This window comes from Gambusia affinis, linkage group LG20 (assembly GCF_019740435.1).
Source record: "Gambusia affinis linkage group LG20, SWU_Gaff_1.0, whole genome shotgun sequence".
Taxonomy (NCBI): Eukaryota; Metazoa; Chordata; class Actinopteri; order Cyprinodontiformes; family Poeciliidae; genus Gambusia; species Gambusia affinis.
Genome location: NC_057887.1, coordinates 10,643,184 through 10,669,239, shown reverse-complemented (window position 1 = coordinate 10,669,239; position 26,056 = coordinate 10,643,184). Strand labels below are relative to the sequence as shown.

At 38.5% G+C, this 26,056-nt stretch overlaps 1 protein-coding gene across 1 annotated transcript in view; it reads right to left on the bottom strand.

Annotated features, from left to right (window-relative positions):
- Positions 1-15,182: 15,182 nt before the first annotated feature.
- LOC122823436 (thyroid hormone receptor alpha) overlaps positions 15,183-26,056 on the bottom strand; it is a 124,840-nt gene continuing 113,966 nt past the window's right edge. The window contains exons 10-11 of the mRNA XM_044103062.1: positions 23,774-24,032; positions 15,183-22,908 (exon numbers count right to left, since the gene is read on the bottom strand). Of these exons, the coding sequence (XP_043958997.1) occupies positions 22,658-22,908; positions 23,774-24,032 (510 nt within the window). The 3' untranslated portion in view covers positions 15,183-22,657. The remainder of the gene's footprint in view (positions 22,909-23,773; positions 24,033-26,056) is intronic.

Sequence of the window (26,056 nt, the reverse complement as noted above, 5' to 3'; positions counted from 1 at the left end):
GAATTAACAAGCTCAGTGCGTAACAGGTGTAGGCTTCATCTCCAAGGCAACGTCATCTTTTACAAAGCATTTCTGTCAGAAAACAGCAAATGCAAGCCTTCTCTGGGCTCCTTCTGGCAATTCATCAACGTAGATCTTCAGCTCTATTTTATGTTGTATTCAAGTTGTTATTGAAAATAATTACATCACAAGCTGGTTACATTTTTATTCAACACAATTCTTATGATTTAGAAATTTGCCCTGTAATTTTAGCCTCTGTCATTAGTTAGCCTGTCTAATTAATTGGAAATTGTTGACATTTTAGGGTTTTTTAAGTCAGACAATTTAAAAAAATTAGAATATAGCATCGTTGATTGTTCAATTTGACACATCTCCCAAATTAACATAAGTCAATTTCTGATTGTTTTATCTCGGGGTGGATCTAGGAAAGTCTGATAATTTGAATTTGTCTTTCACTTTTATTTCTCTTCTCAGTTGTAATTTCTTCAGACCTCCAAAGGACAGAGACAATTTTGATAAGCAGTACAAAATGAGAATATGATGACATATGAATTGGCAAAAGGGAGAATAGACTTGGAGACGGTAAACATCAATGAGTATTTAGAAACTGGAATAATCAGATTTTCTTTTTCAGCTGCACTATGTATTTTTTTTCCACACTGTTTTTATGATCTTTGGTTGAATTGTGGATTGTAATGTTATTTGAAGTGATTAGGGGCCCAAGTTATAAATGATGTGAATGGAGATGAAAATATTGGGTTGATAGCAAGCAAGTCTTCCAATGTCAATGACTAGGAGCTCATCACCAATTAAAATACAAGTGGAAAGAATGCACAAAGATAGTTTTAATCTACTGGCAGTAAAGATTTTTGCATTGATTATTGAGTAGGGCATAAATAATTGTTCAGCATGTTATTTTTAAAAGAAATGTAAAAATTAACAGATACACTTTCTTTTTCAAAAGTGACACTCCTTTAAGTTGCCTTATGGTCTTTTGAGAGACACTTTATTTCCTATCAAGAGCACATTTCTTGGCAGAATGAAAAACAATTTTACATCTAAATCTGCCAGTGGTGGCTCTGTGGGATTATTCACTTTGGCAGCTTGCTAAAAAAGAATGTTTAAAACACCTCAAGGCTTTCTCCATGTTGCTTTATGCATATATGGGGGTAATTCAGGGCAGCGCTCAGCATCAGCAGTCCTCATTTGACCTGATTTGAGAGCCAGCGGGGACATGTATGGGTTGCAGGGAAGGGGAGTGAGAGTGGGTGACCTCACACTTACATAATCGTCTTCTTGTGTATACAGATCACAAGCGAGACGTACAGAGCAGTTCTTGCATAAGTACTGCAGTACCATAAGCTCAACTTCCCATAAATTCACAATTCACACTGACTGACTGATGTTGATTGTGCAGAACATGATACAATTTCTGTATTTTTGTCCTAAAAGATGTTTTTGAAGGGGAGGGAGTAGTATGTAAAATCAACTTTTTTCAGCTTTATGTCATGCTATAGCATTATTCCCTTATCAAAAACATACCTGTGGTGTTGCTTTGGCTATTTTATGAATGTCTGAGAAATCCTTGAACCTTCTAAAGTCAGCCATTTAGGGGTGGCTAAACACTCGCTCATACCAAGTGCCACCTTTTCCACAAAGCTCCTCCTTGGAGCCGCAGTCTCCAGTCGAGCTCTTCCTCTCTCAGCTCCACCAGACTTGATGCTGCAGCAATTAGCAAACACCTGGTGGAAATGCGAGTCTGCTCAGCTCATCATACAAACTACTTCTCAGTGCAATGCTCCTAACGGTTGTAAACAGCTTAAATGTTGTAATGATATGCTGAAGGCGGAGTGTTGGAAAGAGCATGAGGTTTTTAAAGTCTGATTTCAAATAATTAAATTGCAAAGTTCTTTTATATAGAGAGAGCATTTTTTTTTATAACTGAAGGTCATGCTTTAAAAAGTTCACTATGTGCTTGGAAAATTGGAAACAGGACATCTCTAAAGAATCAATAGATCAAAACAGCAAAATTGATATAAAAACTACTCCGGTGAAGACAAATAGTCTAAATATTATCAAAAGTGCCACCTCTACAGTTTTCTATAGCTCTACAATCGCAGCCTTTATGATCACTGTTTTGGTTTGTGGTCAGCAGCCTGGCGTATTTGGTCTTACTCTTATATCTAACATAGCAGAAGGACAGACTGTGAGAATTATCCAGATGGAAAAATAAAAGAGGAAAAACAGAGCTCCATCATGGGATTGGGTCCAACAGATTCCTTTGCACACAGAAAGTAGATAGAAATGCACTTAATGAAAACAAGTGCACAAAGTTCTTTCTTAATTGATTCTGCAGCTTGGAATAATGAGATCTGCAGCAGTCTGACATGCAAAGACCTGGCACAATATGCCATATGCAGTCTGGTACAGCTGTGCACATGCTTCTGATCACCAACAAGAAAAAACAGCAATAATAATAAAAAAGTAAAAAAAAAAAAACAGGGGAAGCTGGCTGGGCAGAGGGGTGGGGTGTCTGCAAAGAGTTGTTGAGGTATGAACATGCTCTGAAACTGACAGCACAGCTGGCTGCAAAGTTCACTTGCCGCTGAGTGGAAAATCCCTGATATGACAGAGCAGGGAGCATGACATGTGTGCATGACAGAGACACACACCAGAGAGAGGGAAAGAGTAAAAGAGGAGAGTGATGGGAGGTGGGTTGGGCTTTTATTCAAACAGCCGGGAAGGGATTGGTTGGCAGAAAAGCTGCCTTTGTGAGGTCACACCCATCACAACAGCTCCCACCCCTAAGATGGACTTCAACGACAGGAATCATTCTTGTCATTTAGTGATTGCAACAAACATATGAAACAAGCTAAAAAGAAACAGCTACACAGTTTCCCAAACAAGTCAGAACTTTGCCACCAAACAGTTGACTATCTTTTAGCAATAAGGGACTAATGGCATTTTAAAATGCAATAAACAGACATAACTACAGACATACTTACAAAAGCTCCTAAACCTTTTCAAACTATAACCAGAATTTTCATAGTACTTTATTTTTATTACTTACACACATGCTAGTAGCATTTACCTTCAGTAGCTTCGATGATAACTGGAGTGCTCCTGGGGTTATCTCTGAGGGAGATTTTGGTGCAACATAGTCCATAGATGTATACTTGAAGAAAAGGATACATGCAACTTTCAATACAGTTGCAAATATGCAACTGTATTGCAATATGCAAAAATGCAAAATATCTACCATTCTATGCACCTAATGAATAAAATGTCCACCAATTGTTCTTTGGAGAGAAACTGGATGTCCGTAAGATTAGACTGGAAGCATCTGTGAACATCAATTTTGCTTTATGTCTGGATTTTGAATAGGCTACTTTAACACAAATACGAATCTGCTTTGATCGAAACGTTTCCTCTGTAACTTTCTCTGAATGCTTAAGATCAATGTGATGCTGCAGCATGAACTTGGTACCAAAACTCAAGAATTTTGCATCATGCTGTTTCACTGTGGGCATTGTGTGTGTGTGTGTTACATGCAACGTTAGTTTTCCGCCACACAAATGTTTTGCATGTCTGCCAAAAAGTTATTTAAATTTAAATAAACTTTGGTCTCATTTTCCCAGACCACTTTTCACCACATGTTGGCTGTATCTCTAGATCACCCAGTCATCCCCTTGGTTCCATACAGGCAAGAGTTTTGGAGCAATTAATAGTTCGAGTAGTTCTCTGAAACAACATGAAGTAGGTTAAACAAACACAAATGCAAGACATTGATCTTCACTTTAAAGAAATTCAAGAGCTGGTGTGAAACAAGGTCATTACAATCTATCAGCCTGAGACTCCAGTGAATAACTGTGAGGAATTATTGACAAACAGAAGGTAAAAAAAAAAAGAACTAAATTTTAAAGCACTGTGGGGTGATGTTCATCACCATTAAAAAGACAATGGCATCCAAGGGGGACTTCCTAAACTTGTGGTAAACCTACAAAATAATAATTTTGTAGCCTTTATGATCTTATAGCTCATAAGATCATCTTCTCACTACAGACCCTTCTCTTTTTAAAGGTTTGAAACGCTGGCCTGTTAGCGTAGGCTTCTGCTGTCTTTGAATACTGATAAAAGACACTCGAAATTCCTTTTTGGATCAAAAACAGCCCGTCAAAAAAGTATGGTACAACTGGACTGCAGCTCAATCAAATAAAAGTGAAGCTTTTTGGAAGCTGTATCCTGCTACATTGGAACAAAACAGAAGTTATGTTTTATAAAAATCATACTGACATTCATTCCTTTGATGATTTGGGACTTGAAGGACTTATAAGAATTAATTCTGATCTCTGCCAGAAAATCCTACAGTAAAATGTCCAGCCAACACCAAAACAAAAATTCAAAGCACAACAGCACCACAAAATGGCTTAAAAAGCTAACTGCAGTTTTTTGAATGGCTGTCTATCCATTGCTGCTTAACCAGCAGATGGTGATGTGCTGGTATCTGTGCTGGCCTCCGTAACCTGGCTTCTCACTACAGACCCTTCTCTTAAAACAGTCTTGTACCCATCAGATTTCAGCCGGGATCCTTCTTTTGAAACTATAATGCTCGCTTCATGAGAAAAAGAGAAAAAACAAACATGTCATATAGTCTCTACATACTGCCTGTTATGGTTGATAATTTTTTTAAATTACGATTGACAAAATTGGAGCACAACTTTTCATTTTTGAAATTGAAATCACACTGAGGGAGAGCTGGTGAACCCACAGTGTTGTATCTATGAAACCACACAGGATATCTGTCAGCAAGATAGACAGGATGCGTTTTGATTTTTTTCAACAAACTGAGCAATGCTGCCAGGGTCAATCCTGACACTGACTCTGATTCAACAAGACAAATCTTTATTCCTCATTTAGTCATTCTTTTAGCCCTCTCAGACTCACGATTGCTCTTATAATTTTAAAAAGACAGACAATATGATGGTTAACCCATAACAGTAATGCAGCCTTGATACCCTCCACAATGTAATGCACAATTTCATATAACAGAAACAAAAAGGCAAATGTTTATTTTGACATTTTTTATTGGTTCATTCCAACCGTCATTGATGATTTGACAGATCAAAGAACATTTCAGACGTATTCCGAGTCACAATAATTACGTAAATAGAGAGCAAAATAAACCAGCGACAGTTAGCATAAAAATAGCTTCCTTTTGAAATCCTGACAACAAACATAAAGGTGTGAGAGCTTCACACTAACATTTACAAAGCACACTGATTGTCTGGACCTCTTTTCAGCAGTCCACCATGTTTACCTGACATCACACCACCCACTGGACTCAATCTGGGAGGAGGAGCACGGGGAGTGGTGGAGAATTGGGTTTTGCGGGAGGAACCGGTGAGCTGGTGCGATGAAGGCGTGGGTGGTGTGGGAAATCACAGTGGATATTTTGAGGTTTGTCGGTGAGACAGGACGACACGTAAATGTTCAGCTCAGAGGGTTAACTAAAGCTTTACTGCGTTTGTTTGTGGATATTTGTTGATCCCAGCACTTTGTGGGGTTGGGTTCTGAATATTGTTCTTTTGTGTTGATCCCAGCAAAAACTGAGAAGCACAAACAAAGAAAATAATTAAAACGATTGGGTCTAAAAAATATGCTCAGACTGCTTTCTTGTTTGGGACATATAAAAACAAACGCCAGACTAGAGTTTAAAGGTAAATTTACTGGATTTACGAGTGATAAGTAGGGAAAAAATATACCCATGATCTGGTAATAGACCAGGCTGAAGAACATATTCTTTAAATTTCCACAGTTAATGGTCATGTTGCTCCTGCCTCTTTAACCCATTTTCTTCTAATCCTTTTGCATAGTGCAAGCAAAGTGGTTTATATGAGTAAGAATTTCAAACAAGATGTTTATTTCATTCCATATAGTAAATGGCCTTTACTAGTATAGCATAAATATACTGTATATGAGAAAGTGATGTATATAAACATGCCCTTAATGGCTGAAATTCTCCCATAAGGTTTGATTAGATTGTTTAAAATGTCAATTTTGCAGGGTTTGTATCTGTTATGGTAATTTGTCTGAAAATTGTTTGTTTTCTGACTAGAAATGATTTGCATGTGGAGACATTGTATTTTTGAAAGAAAGCAATCTGGACCCAGCCAACCTGTGTATGTGGGTCCGATATTGATTTTGAAGGCAGGGGCTTACCATGGTTACCCTTATGTGAGACCTATTTTAGCTTTGATGATAAAACCCATATCATTCAGATCTGTAAGGCTTCCTATTTGTGTTGGTCCTAAATTGGAATTAAGAAAATCAATTCAAATTCCACAACTTGGGTAGACAACATACGGATCCTGGTCTCCACTTAAAATTGTTCTCCATCAAATGTATAGGCTATTAATATGGATCTATTATATAACTTCTGTACAATCCAATAGGCAGCCAGGTTTTGAGCTTATTTCCAAAGCCACCATACAAATTATGCCTTTTCAATGCCCTTATCAACAATATATTCCAAGTATGCTGTTGATGTGCTACATCAAATGTTGTTAACCATTTGAATATTAGCTTTATATTTTCCCGAAGCTATACTCTATTTTTTGAAAGAAGCATGGAATTCATTCTGATCTTCAACAAAGTTTGCAGAGACCTCCTAAGGCCAGTACATCCACTGCAAGAACTGAGAATTGTGTTTTTACCCAAGGCTGCAAGAACAAAGTTCCTTCTAGCTAGGACTTTTCATATTGCAGCAAGCAATATTAGCGACTTCACTAATATTCAAGTGCAGAATGACTGATCTACAAACTGAATCACTGTTGTCCTATACCCCGTAGAGCAGGGGTTTTCAAAGTATGAAAGGGTGAGCCCCCCTTCAAGGAGCTTAATGCCTGCTGCGCCTCTGGAGGGGTGGAGTTCTAAAACCAGTGATGGCATAGTTACTTTGAAAAAGTAACTTTAATCGGACTACTGATTACTCCTTGAAAAAGTAACTTAGCTATATTACTGACTACTTGATTTGGAAAGTAACTAAGTTACTTTCCAAGTCAAGTAGTAACTAACTGCAGGATTAAGTAACTTTTTAGTTACTTTCAGCAGCTGCTAACAACAACGCTCTGCCTCCTGTGAAAATCACATTGATCTTTGCCAAAACTTAATTGTAAGTTATTTTATAATGGTAACATCAACAATGTGTCTCCACTGATAAGGTTGAACTGAAGAGGAGATTGTACAAAAATAAAAGACATGAGTAATTTGTGTGGTCCACTGTTGTCTGGAAAACTCTAAGAAGGATTTTAAAGCCCCTCTCCCCCCAGCCTCCAGATTCTGCGTTACACCCCTGAGTTTGATGTCGCAGCGCACAGAGCTCCTCCTGCAGCTCCACAGCTCAGATGGCTGCGACACTTATCGTAATATTAATAATTATAACGGTGCTAGTCAGCACTTGCCATTATAACTATTGCCAACTACGGACACATTCATTCGTGGCTGTTTTCACGTTTATTGCGCTGTTTAAATTAGTCTCGATATTTGCAGTTTTCTGGAGCGCAACGCGAAGCTCGACGTCATTCAGAGGTAATATAGTAACTTGACATTAACAAAGACTCAGCGGGACGGATCATCCAGGAAATGATGAACAGGGAGAGACTGACTAAAACTACCTTAATGACGGACAAATTCTGGGATTTATTATGAGTCTCTGCTTATTTCCAAGCCCAAATGAGCAACTTCACGTTCAAAAACGAGCCCAAAAAGGCGCAACCAGCCGCTCATTAAATTTGGTGTTTAACTTTTAAAAGATGAAGCCCAAAGTTTATAATAATCGGACTTGGCGACAGAAACTGAAAATAGTTCCAGTTTTTCCACCAACAAAATCGCATCTCCCTCCATTGTTTACATTTCTGTCGAAATTAGAGACGCCGGTCACTCGATCAAGACAACGAGTAGAAGAAATACGATTAAATAACAAAAGAAGATAGTAACGCAAAAATGATTTTGATAAGTAACTGTAATCTGACTATTGTATTTGAAATAGCAACGCCTTAGATTACTCGTTACGGAAAAAAGTGGTCCGACGTCAGTAACGTTACTGACATCACTGGCCAAAACATCCTCTAAGGTGGGAAACATTTCCACTGATTCCCGCACATGCTCCCACAGTACCAACTTTTTTCCTAAATCCACAGAGTTGATCAGGTTATCAGTGGTAAAGACGTTTCTCTCACATCAGTAGACAGCAAGCAGATAGCTTTTCTTCCTATTTTTTCCACAGGATGCAAGTCATCAGATTCCTCCTAAGTGCTCTGGCGCCCCCAGAGGCGCAAGACCTGTAGAGCATTCCTACTGCTGCACATAACCTTCATATTTTAACAAATAAGATTCTGCTCAACAACAAGCAGCAAGAGTCAAGTCATTTTGGTCAAACAGCCTTGCAAAAGCACACTTCAGAGTCCAACCTCTGAAGTATACTTTGGACTTCATGCAGGTGTAAAAAAATCTGAATTATTCATAATTCTTTAAAAGGTTGGGTTTTTGCTGTTGGGATTGAAGCAGTAGTTTTAACCAAATCCTGGGTCAAAAGTTAGGAGGTAATTTGTTGGACCAGAGAAAAAACTAGAAGGAGCCTCACTGTTTTGAAGTTTGCAAAGACCTGATCAGACTTTACTGAACCCTGTCTACAGGAAGAAATAATAACATTATGCTGCCTAACAAGGTTGAAGTCAGTCGGTTGTTATTGATTTACGTTCTCCTTATTAAAGATCATACACTTAAGCTAACACTAGCCCGTTGCCTGCTAAAAAGTTAGCATGTGATAGTGGGACCTATATTTATCTTACTCTGAACTGATCACAAAATCAGTACAGACAGAAAATATTTATTGACTTGCTATATATTGAGTATTGATTTATACAAATTCAATGTATTTATAATTTTTTTTAAATCACTGAAACCCAAATATTTCTAGTATAGTAATATGTTTGACACTTTGACTCATTGTTGTGCAAGAAAACCAAGCTTGGTAGCCTGAATCTACCTCATACCCCACCCTCTATTCAATCTACCATGGCAAAACAGGACCATATCTGACACAGGCCTGGATTGGTGAAATAACACAAATTACACTGATTTAGTCCTGCACCTTTTAAAAAATTGGTTGCTTATCACCTTATAAAACTACAAATCAGAGCTGAGCTATGCCATTGGCATCGTAAACAGCTTTCATTTGGTGTACGGTAACTGGATTCCTAAATGTGACTGGACTGACAAGGACAGACTGTCAGACAGAAAAACTGGTGCTATCTGAAAGACAACTCAACAGAAATGGGAAACCAACAACTAATCCAACTTTTCATTCTGAAGACATTGGCAAAAAGGGTGAAATAAGCTCCTCATATTTTATTTTCTAGCTTTTTGTGCTGCATAGATCTGCACTGATGACCACCGAAAAGATTGTTTCCACATCTGCTCATGAAAACGCTGCTGGCATTTGGATATCACTTCATTGCTGTATTAAATCTTGCTCCAAACATTGTGTCTCAACAGTGAGGGCCAAAGTTCTTGGAAAAACAAAAAAAATCACTTGATCTTAGTAGATAAACTACCTTCTTGTAATATGGTCCTCCAAGAAATTCAGAATACAACAAATGGAGGATCAGACATTTACATATAGAAAATCTTTAAATAATATGATGATGTGGCACCATGCTGGTTATCTAGCTTTGGAAATCCGTAGTACTTCTTAAATGTTTTATAGATTTTTCACAGTAAAGTAAGGTAAGATCCAGCTCTAGCACCAGTTGTAGAATGGGAACAGAGGGTATGTAGTTTACCCTCTTACTAGAACACTGTTTCACCTGCATTAACTTCAGAGATTCTTTACATGAACTCCCCCCCATCCCCTTTTTTTGCTACACTCTAAAGCTTTCAAGTTAACCTCAGTGGCTGTTTTGTACTTTTAGAGTTAGTCCTTCATTTAATGTAACATATATCTAAAGGAAAAATGTTATTCCACAGGATGCAAGTCATCAGATTCCTCCTTTACGACAGGTTGACAAACTACTACAGAGACAGGAACTTGGCAGTTCGCTTAAGACCTGGCAAAGATTCACAAACACTGACAATGGGTGGCCGAGCTGCCTGCAAAAAGACAGAGCAACACAAGGTTGAATGTTATTTCCAGAGACACTAAGCTCTCTGGTAAAAACATCATTAAATTACTGCATCTTCACATCATAAATGGCTAGGAAGCTAGGAGGCACAGAGGCAAGGTTTGGTGCTGCATAAAGGCTCAGAAAGGTACATTAAAATTTATGCATCTTAATTTTCAGGGTGGTTGATTAAACGACAACAAAAATGAAAAAGTGACAGCAAGGTTATTCTTTTAAGCTACAACCTGACAAATCAAAAAACAAACAAACAAAAAAAAAAAATCAAATTTCAGATGCCATCATAGAACAATTTTATATTAACTTTATTTTATTTTGCACCAATATTTTTTTTTCTTGATTTTCTGGATTTTGTCCACCAAGAGCATAAAATAAACGTAGTTTGTTAGGTCTGTAAAGCATCAGTATAAATAAGTAATCCATCGAACGTCTTGTTTCTCGCACTTTCCAGATATGCAAAACAAAATACACGTGAGTGTGCAGAACTCATCACAGCGTCTCCAGCAGCCACAGCAGTCAAAGTGCAGCCATGTCGAGTAAATGTAAGTTCTGTTTTCTTTGCAAAATGTAATTAGAACTGTCAGTATTTGCAGTTTGTCACTGCTGTAAGCAGTCTGAACAAGATACTTTAGTAAAAAAAGAAAAATAAATAAGTCAGAGAATAAAATGTAACCCAAAAGTGCCGCTTGTCAGCTTTGTAAAAATCTTCATTTTGAATGAGGAAAACTCATTGCATAGTAATAATACTTAAATAAATCAATAAAAACACAATTTACTCAGTTGTTGACAAAAAGAAATAGCACCACCGGAATTCAGTAGAAGCATTACCTCACACTAATTGCTGCATAAAAGACATGTTATACTTGTGCACTCCAGGTTTCTGATATAGACATGCAGAGTTTTATGTGCATGCAGCAGTGAGCAAAGACATTGCTCCCAGATCTGTCAGTTTAAGTAGTTAGCCTTGATTGCACTGGATTTTACTTGTGTGTACGTGAAACACACTGAAGTTTAAGAGATGTGAACACCTTTACAGCAAGTTGCCAAGAAGCGAGCAATGCTTATGATTTCACAGTAGGTTCGTGCATGTAAGTAAGTGGATGGTGTAATGTGATTGTGGGCATTTGGCGGAGTAGGAAACAGGTTGAACCACAATGAGAAAAGGATAAGCACCCTTTGAGGCCAGTTAATCATCATCATTTAAAAAAAAAAAAACAGACATACGGTACATTGCATATCTTTCCTAAAACAAATTTCTTTCCCAAGCTCAACACCTCATCTTTCCAATTTCTCTATTAAAATTTCAGATAAAATCTGCACACTTTCACTCATGTATACATATACTTTTCCATAAAACCCTTTGACTATAAATCTTTATGCAGATTATCTGAGCAGCAAAAACGTTTCCCTACCTTGAGTAAAAAAAGAAAAAAAAAACAGATATTGAACACATAGTGATTCCTTCTGGTTACAAACTTTTGGGAAATGCAGATTACCAGATTTGGTACCTGCTCACCTTTCCAAAGGTTCAAGGCTTTAATGATCATAATATCACCGTGTTTGACTGGCCAGCAAACTGTTGTGACACTAAAACAATTTCACTTTGAGTTTGAATACTCTCAACTTATTTTTGTGCCCAGATTGTGGATTCAATGTAGCACCTGAATCTTCCTTCAGAAAAGCCTCAAATCCTCCCTTTTCTAAAAGTGCAGATTTTAGAATAAATCACCTGCTGTAGTATGAAACAAATTGCAGGAAAATGATGAGGGATGAGGGCGATTAAAGCAATCAATAATGTGAACGTTTGAAGTGAATTACAAAAATCCAAACTCTTCATCTGTGCTAGTTATTTCCCTTATTCTGTAGTAACAGCTTTTGTTGATTAAAGCTGCTGAAGTTTCTCTTTTGAAGTATCTATTTTCTGTTATTTTCTTGAAATTCATTTTTCTCTACCTTGCAATCTTGCCAAAGATGAGGAATAGTTCCCAAGCACCTCCTCCCTCCCACCATTTTTTTTCCTTCCTTTTTCTTCATATACGTCTGCCTGTCACTGTGATAAATACATCTGAGGGAATAATACTAGTCTGGGACAGGACAAATGTCTATTCTACACTTACCAAGGCCTTAAAAGGTGCTTTTTGATGGGTTTTGAAGAAAAAGTGAAGCAGGTCAACCAAGACACGCCATTGGAGAGACAGTCACAAAAAAGCGCTGACAGTTTTTTTTTTTTTACACACAATCCAATCCTCCCACAAAGACATTGGCATGCACGGTTTTACACATGCAAGGCCTTTCTTTATTCCCATTAGCTGAGAGCATCATGTCGTAATCAGATGGGTAGGGGTGTGTGGGGTCTCTGTGTGTGAGTGTGTCGGGGATTGGGTCAGGTTCCTTGGCCTCCACACTGACGAAGACTGATGCTGGGTTTTAGATGGGAGTCATGTGCTTCTGTACGTCCAGCCTCAACATGAGGGAGTGTTATTTATGGCTGCAGAGATTTGGACTATAAAAGGGAGCAAGTGTAAAGAAAAAACAATACGTTTGCATAGCCTGGTTTTGAGAAAAGCTGAAATCTATCCAGTATGTGAGATACTGCATAGTGCATCGTGTACTTACCTGGAAATGTTAAGCATCATGTTAGAAACACGAAAATATAACCCCGTGACTACAAAAAAAAAAACTAAGAAAGTAAGGTTTATTAAAAAGAAATGGTAGATGTAATCATTAGTCAGAGTAAAAGGATATTTTTAAAGACCTATAACTGATTTATTTATTTTTTTTAAATCAAAAATCTATAAATTTTCCACCGCGTCTTTAACGTACAGGGTAAAATCTAAATTAAAATACACAATGATTAAAAAAAAGTGTAAAGGTTAATTTGAAAAGTAACATATTTAAGGAAATATATTTATATCTGTCCTTGTTTATAAATAAATATAATCTAAAAACTTAGATTTTTCTACATGGATACCTTTTAGAGCCTAAACCTAATCAACTTAAAGTGTGGTGCATGAAAAGATGAAAAATAAGGGAAAAAAAAACAAACAATACTCCACCACAGTGAAAATGTCACTATTCACAAACAAATCATAATTTTCATTAAAATGATACTGATAAAAGATAAAAAGATTTTAAGATAAAAGGGATTTTTATCTTAAATTTTGAAAAACATAAGAAAGATCAGCAATAAAGAGAAAAGGCCAGATTGATTTAAAATTTTTGGGATATTCCTTTTACCTGAAATGAGAGAGGTGGGCTTCAACAGCAGCACAAACTTCAACCCAACAAGGGTTGAAAACACTCGCACCTCCTCATGCGATACAAATTTGCCTTCCTTTGTGGCGTAAACCATCTACCAAAACCAGGTGAGCGTCATTCATTTTCACTGGGTCTGAACTTGGAAACGTAGTGTTTGGTAACCTTGGTTCAAATTTATTTTCTTCTAGAAACCCATCCAGGACAGAAAACAGACACAATGCACAACTGCACATTGGGAGGCCAAAAAGACGAATAACAAGGGTTTCCGATCTAATGTTCACCATCATTTATTAGAAAATTTTCTTTTTTTTTTTTTTACCTGAGAGAATCCTTCAATAACTTTCTTTACCCAGTAACAAAAAGTCATTTGTGTTCGTGTGTGCGTGCATGCTGATTGGGCCTTGCTGGTGCTCTCATGGAAAGGTGCATTAATCCCCACAAATGGGTGAAGAACTTTCTGATTAGATGTGAAACTCAATGAGTTATTGCACGTCATTATAAATTATAGTAAACTTTAAATAATTATTTTAATATTTTTTTTCCTTCTTTTTGGGGTAAATTTTTTTTTAATATACATAAACTTATGCAATTTATAAATATGTACATTTTGAGAATTACCACAAAAACCTTTTCCTTTTAATCGTGTTTGGGCCGTTCAAAGTGCTGTTTAAGTTAAGTGCTAATGTAAAGCTAAATCAGGTTGACTTTAAATCTTCATCTCAAAAACGTGAACATTCTTTATATCTACGTAAGTGAAACTGATTCAGAATCAAAAGCAATAAGGTTTTAGTAAACATAAGCTAAAGCACAAATCTAAGAACTAACATTTCATTGACTAAGCAACAGTAAATAAAGGCAGCAAAGGGGATTAAATTTAGCTGCTGGTTCTAATTTTAAAATCTAAGTTTCTTGATGCACCGATCCCATTAAGGAAGCATGAGCAGAACCCAAACATGCACGCGTACACTTAGACTCACGCATCACACTCCGAGCAATTCACAGAAAACAGCACATCTTGTTGAATCCTTGTTTTCCACAGCATCCCAATGAACCCCGCCTACTTCTGTGGGATACGGACTGCTGGGAAGAGCTGCTGCACCTTTGGACCGGCCAAAAAAGCTGGGCGGGAAGGCCAGCTCCGCTGAGCAGTCAGGATATGTGCCCACACAAGAGCAGCAAGGGTCTTTGGGTCATGCAAAGAGCCTCTGGAATTCAAGCCAGGCCAAATTTGATTTTAATTAGTCAGACTGGCTCGTTGTTACAGTGAGCTTGTCTTTTTTTTGGGGGAAAAAGATTTAGGAGGGGAGATTGCATAGACATCTTGCTGTTTGCATGTCTCAACAAACTCTATATTTGGCATAGGGAGAGGGGCAGGGAACCAAACACAACCAATAAGAAAAAAAACAAAAAAAACAAAACAAATGACATTACAGACAATCTTCACCTTTGTCCAAAGCATCAACATGTAAGAATAGATCAAAATTAGTTGGGGCTGGATTTAAAGTTTCTCAAAATCAGCCTAAAAAAAACTCACTTTGAGCTTGGTAGGTGGTCTACGGATGGAAGTAGCACCAATCAACAGGCCAGTTTTCTCGTGATCTATTTACTTAACCCATCAACAGTAATCATACCGACATACACAACATACCTTTTATAAAAGTTACAATTTTTATAATTCCTTTTGATACAAGAAAACCATGGGTCCTTAAAGAATTTCTTAGCAACTGCCATTATTGCAATTGCTATTTTAAGTAGGATTGAACTGGAATTGCAATTTAATTGAATTGCAATCTGGCCATCTGATTGGATCATATTGAACTGATTATATTTCTAGATAAAAATTGGGTCTTTTTGTTTTCAAACTTTGTTGATATGACATTTGTTGTGAACTGGTGCAATGCAAATAAACAGATATCAGTAGCGGCCAGGAAAAGCCTGATTGGTGCATCTGTAGTTAAAACAAAGCAAAAATTTTACCCTTGAATGAAATAATGGAAAGTTCAAACTGCTGTCATCATCTAAGACCCCATTTACACTCCATTTTATGTATCAAGGGCAGAATGGACATTCAATTTTGGGGGAAAAAAATCAAATAAAATTCTCCCATAACCACACCTACATAAACCAATAGAATTTTAAAATATTAGTGTAAATGGGGCTGGTATAAGCTGATGTTGGAACATTTCCAAGCTAGCTTTTGGGACCCATCGATGCTTTGGACAAATGGTCAGATCCATTTTACACTTTGATGACAACAGTGTGAGTGCTTAGCAGCTGGGTTAGCTGAGATACATGCTAGACAAAGAGTCCAAGTGTACCGCTTTCCTTTCCTGCAGCTAACTGAGCTGCTGTCACCACTCGCATCATCAGTTTTAAAGGACAATATCTGAGCACGCACACACTAAAAACCACAGCCACACGTGTAGCGCTTCATGTCGTCATGAGACTACAGAGGGTACAGGCTTTTATCTCTTTGCAAACAAGACGAGGCACAGGGGGTTATGATTAATGTCAAGGGGCACTTTTGATTATGGACCTGCATGCACATGTGAGAGCGTGCACACGTAAAAAGTTGTAACAAGCATTAAACATTTCTTCGCTTCTTTTGTTGTCTTTACTTACATGACAATGGGATGGAGCAGTAAAGTTGACTTTTTTATAATGAATCTTGAGTGTTTTTGTGTGGTTTTGTATTTACATCATTGATCATGTCCCCCCCGACCCCCCACCCTTGAAAAAGTAAAAAGTAAACAAAACCTAAATCCAAACCGAAAACATACAAAAGTACATAGTATTGCACCTTGCAAACGGGCAATATATCCTTTCAGTTTTTTCCCCCCCCTAATGTCTGTGTGACACCACTATCCTCTCTGCTGGTGAGTGGAAGCTGGGTTGTGGGTGCCAGGTTAAGGTCCAGCGCCCCCCTCTTTCAGCTACATTCAGTTCCATAAAACAATCAGCCATTACAGAAGCAAACATCCCTCAGTCTCTGGGCCGTTCACATTTTTTTTAAGTCATGATCTACAACACAGTCAGAGAAGTGCTGAGTGATTTTAGCAAAGCATGTCCTTGGATTCATCCGAGATCCAAATCAATAAGAGGGCCCCAAACCTTGAGGAAAAACCAACAGACGCATTTCAATAATGTAGAATATCATAGAAAAGTAAATTACTTTCAGTAATTCTGTTTGCAAAGTAAAACTCATTTTATAGATGTATTACATACAGTGACAGTTTGTTGATTATAGTTTACAATTACTGAAAACCCCAAATTATGTTTCTTCGAAAAATATAATATCACTAAAACAGGATGTTATTTTATGGCCATGTTATGGTCAGCACAATTAATTGGAAACTCCAGACTTGACAGTTGAGCTGCAGAAAGTGACAGGCATCTTCTGCAAGAGCAACAAAAGCTATAGCTAAAAAAATTGGATGCTAAGAGTGTTTCAACCAAACTTATTAATTGAAAGTTCAGTGGAGGGACAAAGTTTGAATATAATAGAACTTTGGAGCAGCTAATCTTGTTTTCTAGCTGTTATGTCAACAGTAAGTGGCCACAACCACCCGCAAATAGATAAAATCCTGAAATACTTAAAAGCCCTTGTTAAAAAATTCCTGAAACTGACTATTTTACACCAAACACCAAATATACCTTAATATGCAATAATATGCACAGTGGAAACTGTCTTAGAACTACCACAGGAGCCAATATCTAAAGTCTACCTTGTCTCTGTACTTCAGGGTATAAGCCAAAAAACGCCAAGATAAATAAATACTACTCCTGGATTTGCAAATACCAGGCAAAAGAGGGTCAAGTAGCCTTGCTCCTAAGCTGAATTTTCAGTTTAAAAAAAAAAAAAAAAAAAGAAGGTAAATAGGCGGGTTTTCTGCAAATAATTTGGAGTTGCATTCCACAGAAAAATCTGAATTAGTGAATATGCCAATAACAAGCCAAATCTTGTTGTATTTCATGCAAAAAGAGCCCTGACCAAGTATAATAATAATAGTATAGTAATAGCTTCAGTCCACGACTTTCATTTTGTAGTTATCCCTTTTACTTGTGCAGCTTTCCCTTCTACTCAATTTTCCATTAAAATGCCTGAATACAGCACTCTTTTGTAGCTTACCTTCTTTGAAGAGCCTGTCAATGACTATACTGCCAGCTGTCCAGTCAGTAGTCTTCCCCATCATTCTGTAGACCATAACATATTGGTGCAAGATTTTTTTCTTTCCACCAACGCATTTTGTTTTGTTTTTTATGTGTTTTTTTTATTTTATTTTTTTAGCTTCGAGCCATATTCATAAACATTAACTCAGAAATAAATATGTGAAACTTATCAATGTGTGCAAGAAGTCCTACATAGGATTTCTCTTTTGAATTGAATTACTGAAATCAATTAACTTTGCAATAATAATCTAATTTATTGAGCTGAACTTGTATACGGATGCGTATACACAGGCCCAATACGTAACTCTCTGTTCCTTTTTAGTCTATATGCATCTCTGCAATTTTACATGTGCCTGCAAAACACGACGCCTCCCAAGTTCGTATGAGTTTTGTGTTGCGTGAGGTATGACAGGCTTGTGTTTCAGTTTTTTTTCAGTTTTTCGTTCAAGGTTGCATTATTTTCTGTTGTATTCCATTACAAAAAGAGAAATATATATACGTATATAAAAAAAAAAAAGCAACTCCTGTTTTGTTGGTTCTACGTTCCTCCCCTGATAAAAGAGGACCGACAACAGGAGAGACACTAGACAAAACACATCAGTTGGCTTCTCAACACAAAAGACAGATGTGGGCAAAAGAAGTGAAATTTCTCCAACGTTACACCGCACACATGGTCAAAAAGTGACTACAGCCATTTTCTTTTTCCTCTCTTTTACACGGAGCAGTTAAAGCATCAAAATACAAAGAAGTATACGAAAACAAGGAAAAAGAAAATCTCCAATAATTCTGTATAGGAGTCTTTTTTTTTAAAAGTCCTCTCTTTCTTAATTTTGTTTTATGGATTCATATCATTTCAGATTTTATTTTGTCCCATAAGGAAAAGCAGCATTTAACCCCCTCAGTTGCGCACAAAAACCCAGTCAGCTCAACAAAAGGACATCAGATTTCTTACACTTCTCTTTCAGTTGTTTAACAAAGAGGTGATCCAAAACCTCAATCTCTGGAATGTGGGATATCTTTTCCGACCCCCACAGTATTAAAATTTTCGACTGGAACTGAGAGGAGGAAGTGGGAGCGGGGGCTCATTTTGGGTCCTCGGCTGGTGTGGGAGAAGAGGTTGGGGCACCTAAATTGGGGGGGGGACATTGCATATCCAACATTTCCCCATCCACAATTCCCACTTTAATCCAAGTTAATAATGGCATTTTGTTTTCTTTAGCTTCCTTGCTTCTTCAAATCTCTCCATCTTGTTTTTACTGCTTTGCTGTGCACATTCAATCGGTGGCGCCTCTCTGAAAGGCAGTTAGAGCCAGCCTTGTCTCACAAGGTGGAGAGGGCCGGAACCTGTTTGGTGTCAGTGATTCTTGGCCAAACCCGTGGGGAAACGGCAAGATTAAGAAGAGGAGGAAAAACAATTTGGAGGGCACCACATCCGAAATGTAATGATGATGATTACAAGAAGACGATAAGTGCTACACAGCCCTCTAAACCCTCCCATGCAGGGGTCTCTCACAAACCCCCCCCCTGTTTTTTTCTGGGTTGTCGGCATGATGCCGACAACAGGAAAGGTTTGGGCCTGAGGCCACTGTGGCTGTCAGCCTCTGTTATACAGAGTGGTCAAGGATTCCCATTTAGGATGAGTTGGGCCAACAAATGTGTACAGATAAATCTTTGAAAAGGAAAGGGTGAAAGTGAGGACCGCTCCAGTAGTGCAAAAACTCCCACTAGCCTGGCTGAATGGGGATGTGATGACGGCTTGAGCTCAGCTCCAAGGAAGGCCATGAGGATGGCAGAGCAGGAGAAGTGATGAATCCCAGAAGCTGTTGATGTGCTTAAGGAGCAACATTCCAGGTCCTCTTTAACTTTCCATCCCGGATGCTTATCCATCTGGTAGAGGTGTGAGTTATCCATTATGTACAGGACTGTTGCTTGACATTTAAATAGGACTGATTCTTTTATAGGTGGGGAACCCAGATTTGGCATGGACCCAAAATTGAAGGAACAGAGTGGGCTTTTATAACAGATGCTGTATTCTTCAATAGTCATTCAGCTACCTCATGTATGATGTCTGCCATGGATGTTTTACACATTACTAGTATAGTGACAAGAACTGGGACACATAAGACATTTGATTACAATCACGCCAAAAAGAAATTCCACCTTTGCTGCCATGGGATTTAAAAGTAAGTCTAGTAGAAATCCATTCACCAAGTGTGACTCAGAAGCCTCTTCAAAATGGGAGTTCTGATGGTTAGCTGGTTAGGGGTCAAACATTAGCAGGCTAGCACAAGGTAGAAAGACATCAGCAAAGAGTTTATGGAGTGAAGGTATTATAGAGTGAAATAACAATTATTCTGTCCGACAGCTGAAGCATGGCTGAAATTTGGACTCAACGGGACAGACACCAAACTCAACAGGAAATATTTTGCTGTAATGAAAAATGGAGGCTAATCTACAGTGATTAGAGAAACTAATAAATCCTACAGTTGATCATTCAATGTAGTTTTTTGTCGATCACTGTACTGATCAAAGGTGGAAATCAACAGTGGTCACTGGACAAATCTCAAAATGTTACATTTAATAAAATTCAACCTGTTAAAACCTTGCAACATACACTTAAATTAAATGTTAAGATTTTTAGATTTAAAGATTTTAAATATCCTCTTCTCTATATTTCACATTTACACTTTAATTACCAATAGAAACATCGTGATTAAGTTCAAGGTTACGATATGTTTAGTTTAAAAACAACAAATTTAAGTAAGAAATAAAACTATGCATAGGCACAAAACAGGAGTACAAATAGGATAAACTGACCTGGAACTATGCTTGTAAAAAACTTTTAGTTTATTTTTTTTTATATCACAGATAAATATAGCAGAAAAGGGCGCTTAGGATTATGAACTATTTAAAGCCTCTCAAATGTCTGAGTGGCTGGCGTAAATTTTTAAATCAAAATGACAGTGACCTTGTTAGAAACTTTCTTTTTCCCATGATTGTAAATCTAATGTGGTGACCATCAATCACAGATATCCTGTTTTGTTCTATATATCCAGTGGCAGAAATCATGGGCGAGCTGTGGAAACTCATTCGTTTGCAGATGCCCGGTCTCTGCGTGCTAATTCAGCGGGGGAGGCCATCGAGGAGGCCATCGTGGGCGCTTGCTTTCTGTGCCTTGTCTGCTCCTCTTGCTTGCTCTCTGAGGTGGTCTAAGTTGGGGGTGCCCACCATTCATTGGTTGCTCCTGTAAGTCAGTTTCTGTTTTTACAGAAGGGGGTGAAAGGATGACGCTTGGTCCCAAATAACAGAACACGAGATGATCCGAATGTGATGGGTACCACTCCCCCCTGCAGGGTGGGGAAGAGTGGTCGGCCCTCCTGTCTTTTTGTACAGTTTTTCATTAGAACCAAGTGAGAGAGTTAAATGTGTGTCTGCGTGTGTTCTTTGAGTGTTTTTGTGCCGCTATGCAAAACAACAACAACAAAAAGAAAAGTCTGAACTTTTATGTTAGTACACATATGAAACCAGTTGAATGGTGTATGTCTGGCTGTGGGCAGCTGCCCTGTGTCCACAGAGGTGAGGTAGTGCCAAACACCGTGGGGCGGCAAAGCCGCCCCATCCTCGGGGTGTGTCCATATTTGAGGTAAATGGTAGCCTTCTTGGCCTTTTTGCCTACTCTCAGTGACTCCCATAGATTTCTTTTTTTCTTTCTTTTTTTTTTTTCTAAAAAAGGCAAGTGTGTATGGAAGCCTGGAGGGGCCACACTGAGCTGAGTCCGTGAGGAGAGGACTCTGTAGAAACCCTACGGATTAGGGCTTTAAATCCACACTGTCATGCAGTGTGTACAGTAAAATGAGGCATTTATGTTACTCTGAGGTGAAGTTGTGTGTTTTCATATAAATGTGTGTGTCAAATGAAGACAGAGGCAGACAGGGTGCCAAAGATTTACCTCTGACCCCAGTCCGGGTGTTACACCGCATTTCCTCTCCCTGCCTCCGATCCTTCTTTTTCTGCTTCTCAAAGGGAATCTCTCCCTCCTCCAATCTCCTTTTTCCTTTCCTTCTTTCAGAGTCGTAACTCCTTGGAGAGAGAAGCGCTTCACTGTCATTCATATGACGGTATGAGAACTGCACAGGCAATGACTGCCTGCATGTACATATGTACGTATGTATGCGTGTTTGTGTGTGTGTGTATGTATGAGTCACAGGAGCCGGTCCAATGACAAAGAAAAAAAAAAAAAAGTAGATATGGTCTGCTGCCTTTTTAAAGACTAACAGAACATTTTCATCAGACTGGACTAGCCTTTTTTATATAAATATAGCACCTGTTTCAGTGGGATCTTAGAGGAGGAGCAGCTCCAAAACAAAACAAGAAGACAGCAGTAACGGCTCAGATTGAGTTGATTACCTGGCAGCCGAGTCCGGTTGCTTTTGCTTCCATCGGCGCCGTTGCACACCAAAGCAATTTTGAGAAAAAATAAAAAATACAAAACAGGAAATTTTACCTCGCAGTGTTTGCTGATTGCTCACATGACTCTGTTTTCTGAACTACTGTTTTAACACTTATTCAGAAATAATACTGAAAGATCTTGACCAGCTCTGATGCTGCTTCAAAACGTGAACACTGCGAGAAGCATAAAAAAAAGGAAACAAGGAGGGGAACCTGACCCCCACAAACAACGCTGCCCTGAAGAACTGAGGTGAAACAAGCTGTGGCTCTGTGTGTGAGTGTTTTTATGTGTTTGTGGATGTGTCTTGGCAAATGGCAACAACTCTTTCTGGATAAAACAGCTTGCTCAGACAGAAGGGCCCCCACACGGATGTTTAAACAGGAGATGGTGTAAGAAAGAGAGGGAGGAGGTCCTTGTTCCATTCTCCCGTTGCTGGTGTGTGTTTTCTTTCCGGTCATATCCAGTTTCTTTGTAACCACAAACTGTGAATTTGATGTCGAAGAAACGCAAATTCCTGCCGATGAGACTCTCCATATGTCTCTGTGGCTTAGCCCGCCTCCTGTTTCCTGTTTCCCATTGCACATGCTAGCATCTGCACGTGTCACACTTCCTGTTCCTCGAAGACCTCGAGGAAAAGCGGCGGGAACAGTTCATTGGGACACTCCACCTTCATGTGAAGGAAACGGCTGGCGTGGCATGCACCGATCATCCGCAGGTCCGTCACCTTCATCAGGAGTTTGGGCCAGAAGTGGGGAATGTTGTGCTTGCGGTAGTTGATGTAGTGCTCGAATGCCAGCAGGTACGTCTCCTGGCACTTCTCTATCTTGTCCACAGATGTCAGGCCTGAGCGATCTGTTAACAAAGGAGACAAAGGAACATCAAGTAAGCTCTGAACTTGGTTGCGTTTTCTTGACTTGTTATGATGATGTGTGACTACAGCAATAAATCATTGAGAAAACAGTTAATTGCCAATGTAGCAGAACTGACAATCCTGTTGGCAGTTAATGGACGGCTTTGTTCATGCATGAGAAAAAATGCAGGTGTAGGAGCAATTCAGAGAATCTATGGGGACGGACCTTTGGTTGGTCTCAAGGAAGTTCTGGAAGTGACTCAGAAAAGAAAGCATAGGTTATTCCCCAAGTCTTGTTTGGTATAGGGTTTAAGCTGCTGACCCACACAAAGGACCTTGTTGGGTAATGTAAGGATAACTTTGAGGATCTCCTTAATCCAGTCCCTATATTCTTAGTAGAGGAAGCAAATTTTCCAAGTTCAACATTTACTTCCTCTACATGACTCAGTTAGCAGCAGATAGCTCCTCATCAGCACGTTGCCTGGACTGCAGAGCATTCATCCTGAGATGGTGAAAACTCTGGGCATTATTGGCCTGGTTGACAAGCCTCTTTTTTGTTACATGGAGGACTGGCACTATGACACTAAAAAGTGTGTTTCAATTACTGAGAAGTACCGGTTCCCCTTTCCCTGGGGGAGGTTTACACGAGGGATTTCTTTTAAAGATAGTTTCTGGTTTTTAAACACCTAGTTCTAAGCACTATGTACAGTACTTAGTGGGCTTAGACATGTTACCTCCCAGTGAGAAGTACGACTGAAATTTTTATTTAAATAACATTAAGTAAGACCTCATTTACTACATGTTTCATTCAATGGAATGTAAAGCAATTGACATAAATTATATGATGCCTTTTTTCTTTAAGGATACCTGAGCTCATGAGAAGCACGGCCTGCAGAAGCGCCACTTCCGTGTCATCCAGGTTGAACTGCGCCAAGCTTTTGCCCAAATCAAAGATGGCGTCAGACACCACACCCAGCCCTCCGTTCTTCAGCTGCTCGCGCTTCACAGCTATCTCCCCGCTCAGCGTCAGCGTCTCGCTTTCGGGGTCATAACGGATTGCTGCACGCAACGACATGATCTCCATGCAGCAGCCCTTCAACAAGATGATCTGGTCTTCACAAGGCAGCTGGTGATCAAATAATAAAAAAAAAACATTCATCCTTCAATGCAACGTAGAAATGTGAAGATATATTCTGCATCCATTTACATTTATGTTGTTGAAAAAAGTTCTTGACCAACACAATAACAGTTTGTTTGATGTTATGCTTGTCCTTAAATCATTGCACTTTTTGATCGTCTATATGGTTTATTGTCTATGGGCCAAAATAAATGTTAGTCAGTAACTCTAACCCGTAATGCCCCCAGTATCAGAACTAAACAAAGGATGGCAACATTTATATTCTATGTTTTTCAGCTCTGTGACCAACTCCATGAAAACATGCTCCTTAGCTCCATTCCTGTGTTTGTGCATTTTCCAGGCAACATCAGAGAACTGCATCCTTTCACTTATGGTGTTCTTATATGGATGAAGACATTTATAGCAACAGTGTTATTTCTATGAGTATATTTTAGGGCAAACAAAAAGATTGTTCGGCTCAGTTGTGTTCTCGTGTGGGCATGGCCTAATTGGCTCAGTTTCGGTGTTACGCATGACAAAAAAAAAAAAAAGTAAAAATTCCCAGAATCAACCACAGTTTAACAGATAATGAGGGAGACAAATAAATAATAGTAAAAGAAGCGGTTCAAGAACAGAAGAAAAACGATGGATGAATACCAAGCATGTATTTGATTCCATGAATAAATAGATTATTTCAAAATCACCCTGATTTACATGGATGCAAGCCCCTCTGAGCTGAATCTCATCTCATTACGTGTGCAGAATGCGTTCACTGAATTAATCTCACCTCGGTGCAAACTCTACTCTCCCAGTGTCGCTCCTGGCACCCGAGCAGATTAATTGACATTTGTTGCCTTGATCTGTCTTGTAAATTTGTAATCATGGCTTGTAACCGAAGCTCAAACCAAACACTTACAATCCATTTATGGCTGTGACAATTTAAAGGAGCAGCAATTAATTAGTGTTTTTTAAGTGAGTAAATGACTGCTTGCTTTGTTTCTGCGCATTTCCTATCAGGACCTCAGACAGGCAGCACGAAGAAGCCTCACGGCTCAAATAGGGTTTTTCCATAGTCCAATGTTATCAGATTAAACAGCCTAATTTATAGTGTCTTTTGTCATTTTGAGATAAAACAAGGCAGATTCTGGCATTGCTATCTACTAAGCTTTAATTTTCATCTCAGTTAACACAATAAGTTGTTTTTCTTCTTATTGATTTCAGTGGTATCATCTATCAAGGAAGAAACACTTAAACACACAATTATACTGAAAAAAGCAGATTCAACATCATTGCCTTCGATTTTTGTTTCTAAATGTTGTACAGAATTACAGTTGCAACTTCTCCACATGTGTAGCAAATTATGCTACAAATTCCCACTCACAGGCCTATTTAAATCCATCTGTCCCATCAGACAATAACTCTTAAATCAGTGTCCAATAATACAATGCCTTCTCACTACTTTATTAGATGTTTGCTAATTAACATAGCGCAAACTGACTTTTATATGTAAGAAAGCTTGTTCCCTGAGGTGTCTACCTGTAAGTCAGTGCTGGAGGAAATATTCACAAATACAAAGTGACAAGAAAAAAAATCCTTTTTGAAAGAAAGTCATACGGTTTGTCGGAGCCGAAAGATACAACCAGAGCCACAGTAGAACACTTCAGATCAAAGCAGACAAGTCCAGATCAAATCCAGATCTACATCAAACTGAGAATCTTTAGAAATATCTTAAAATCGACATCAGCAGATTGAAAATGATGAGTATGTGCAAAGGCAGTACAGAAATAACTGAAAGACTTGCAGCTGCAATTGCAGGAAAAGGTGATATTTGAATAAACTTTCCTTCTTGTACTTCTGAAGTTATGGAAATCTGTAATAGAAATCCCAAGATGAAACAAAATGTAAAGCAGTTTAAATGTTTAAGAGGTATGAATAAATTTGCAATGAAATGCATTGGCCTTTCCTTCAGACAAATTAAATGATCTGCTTGACAAATCATACTTATGACCCTCACATCTCTATGAGCACTTACA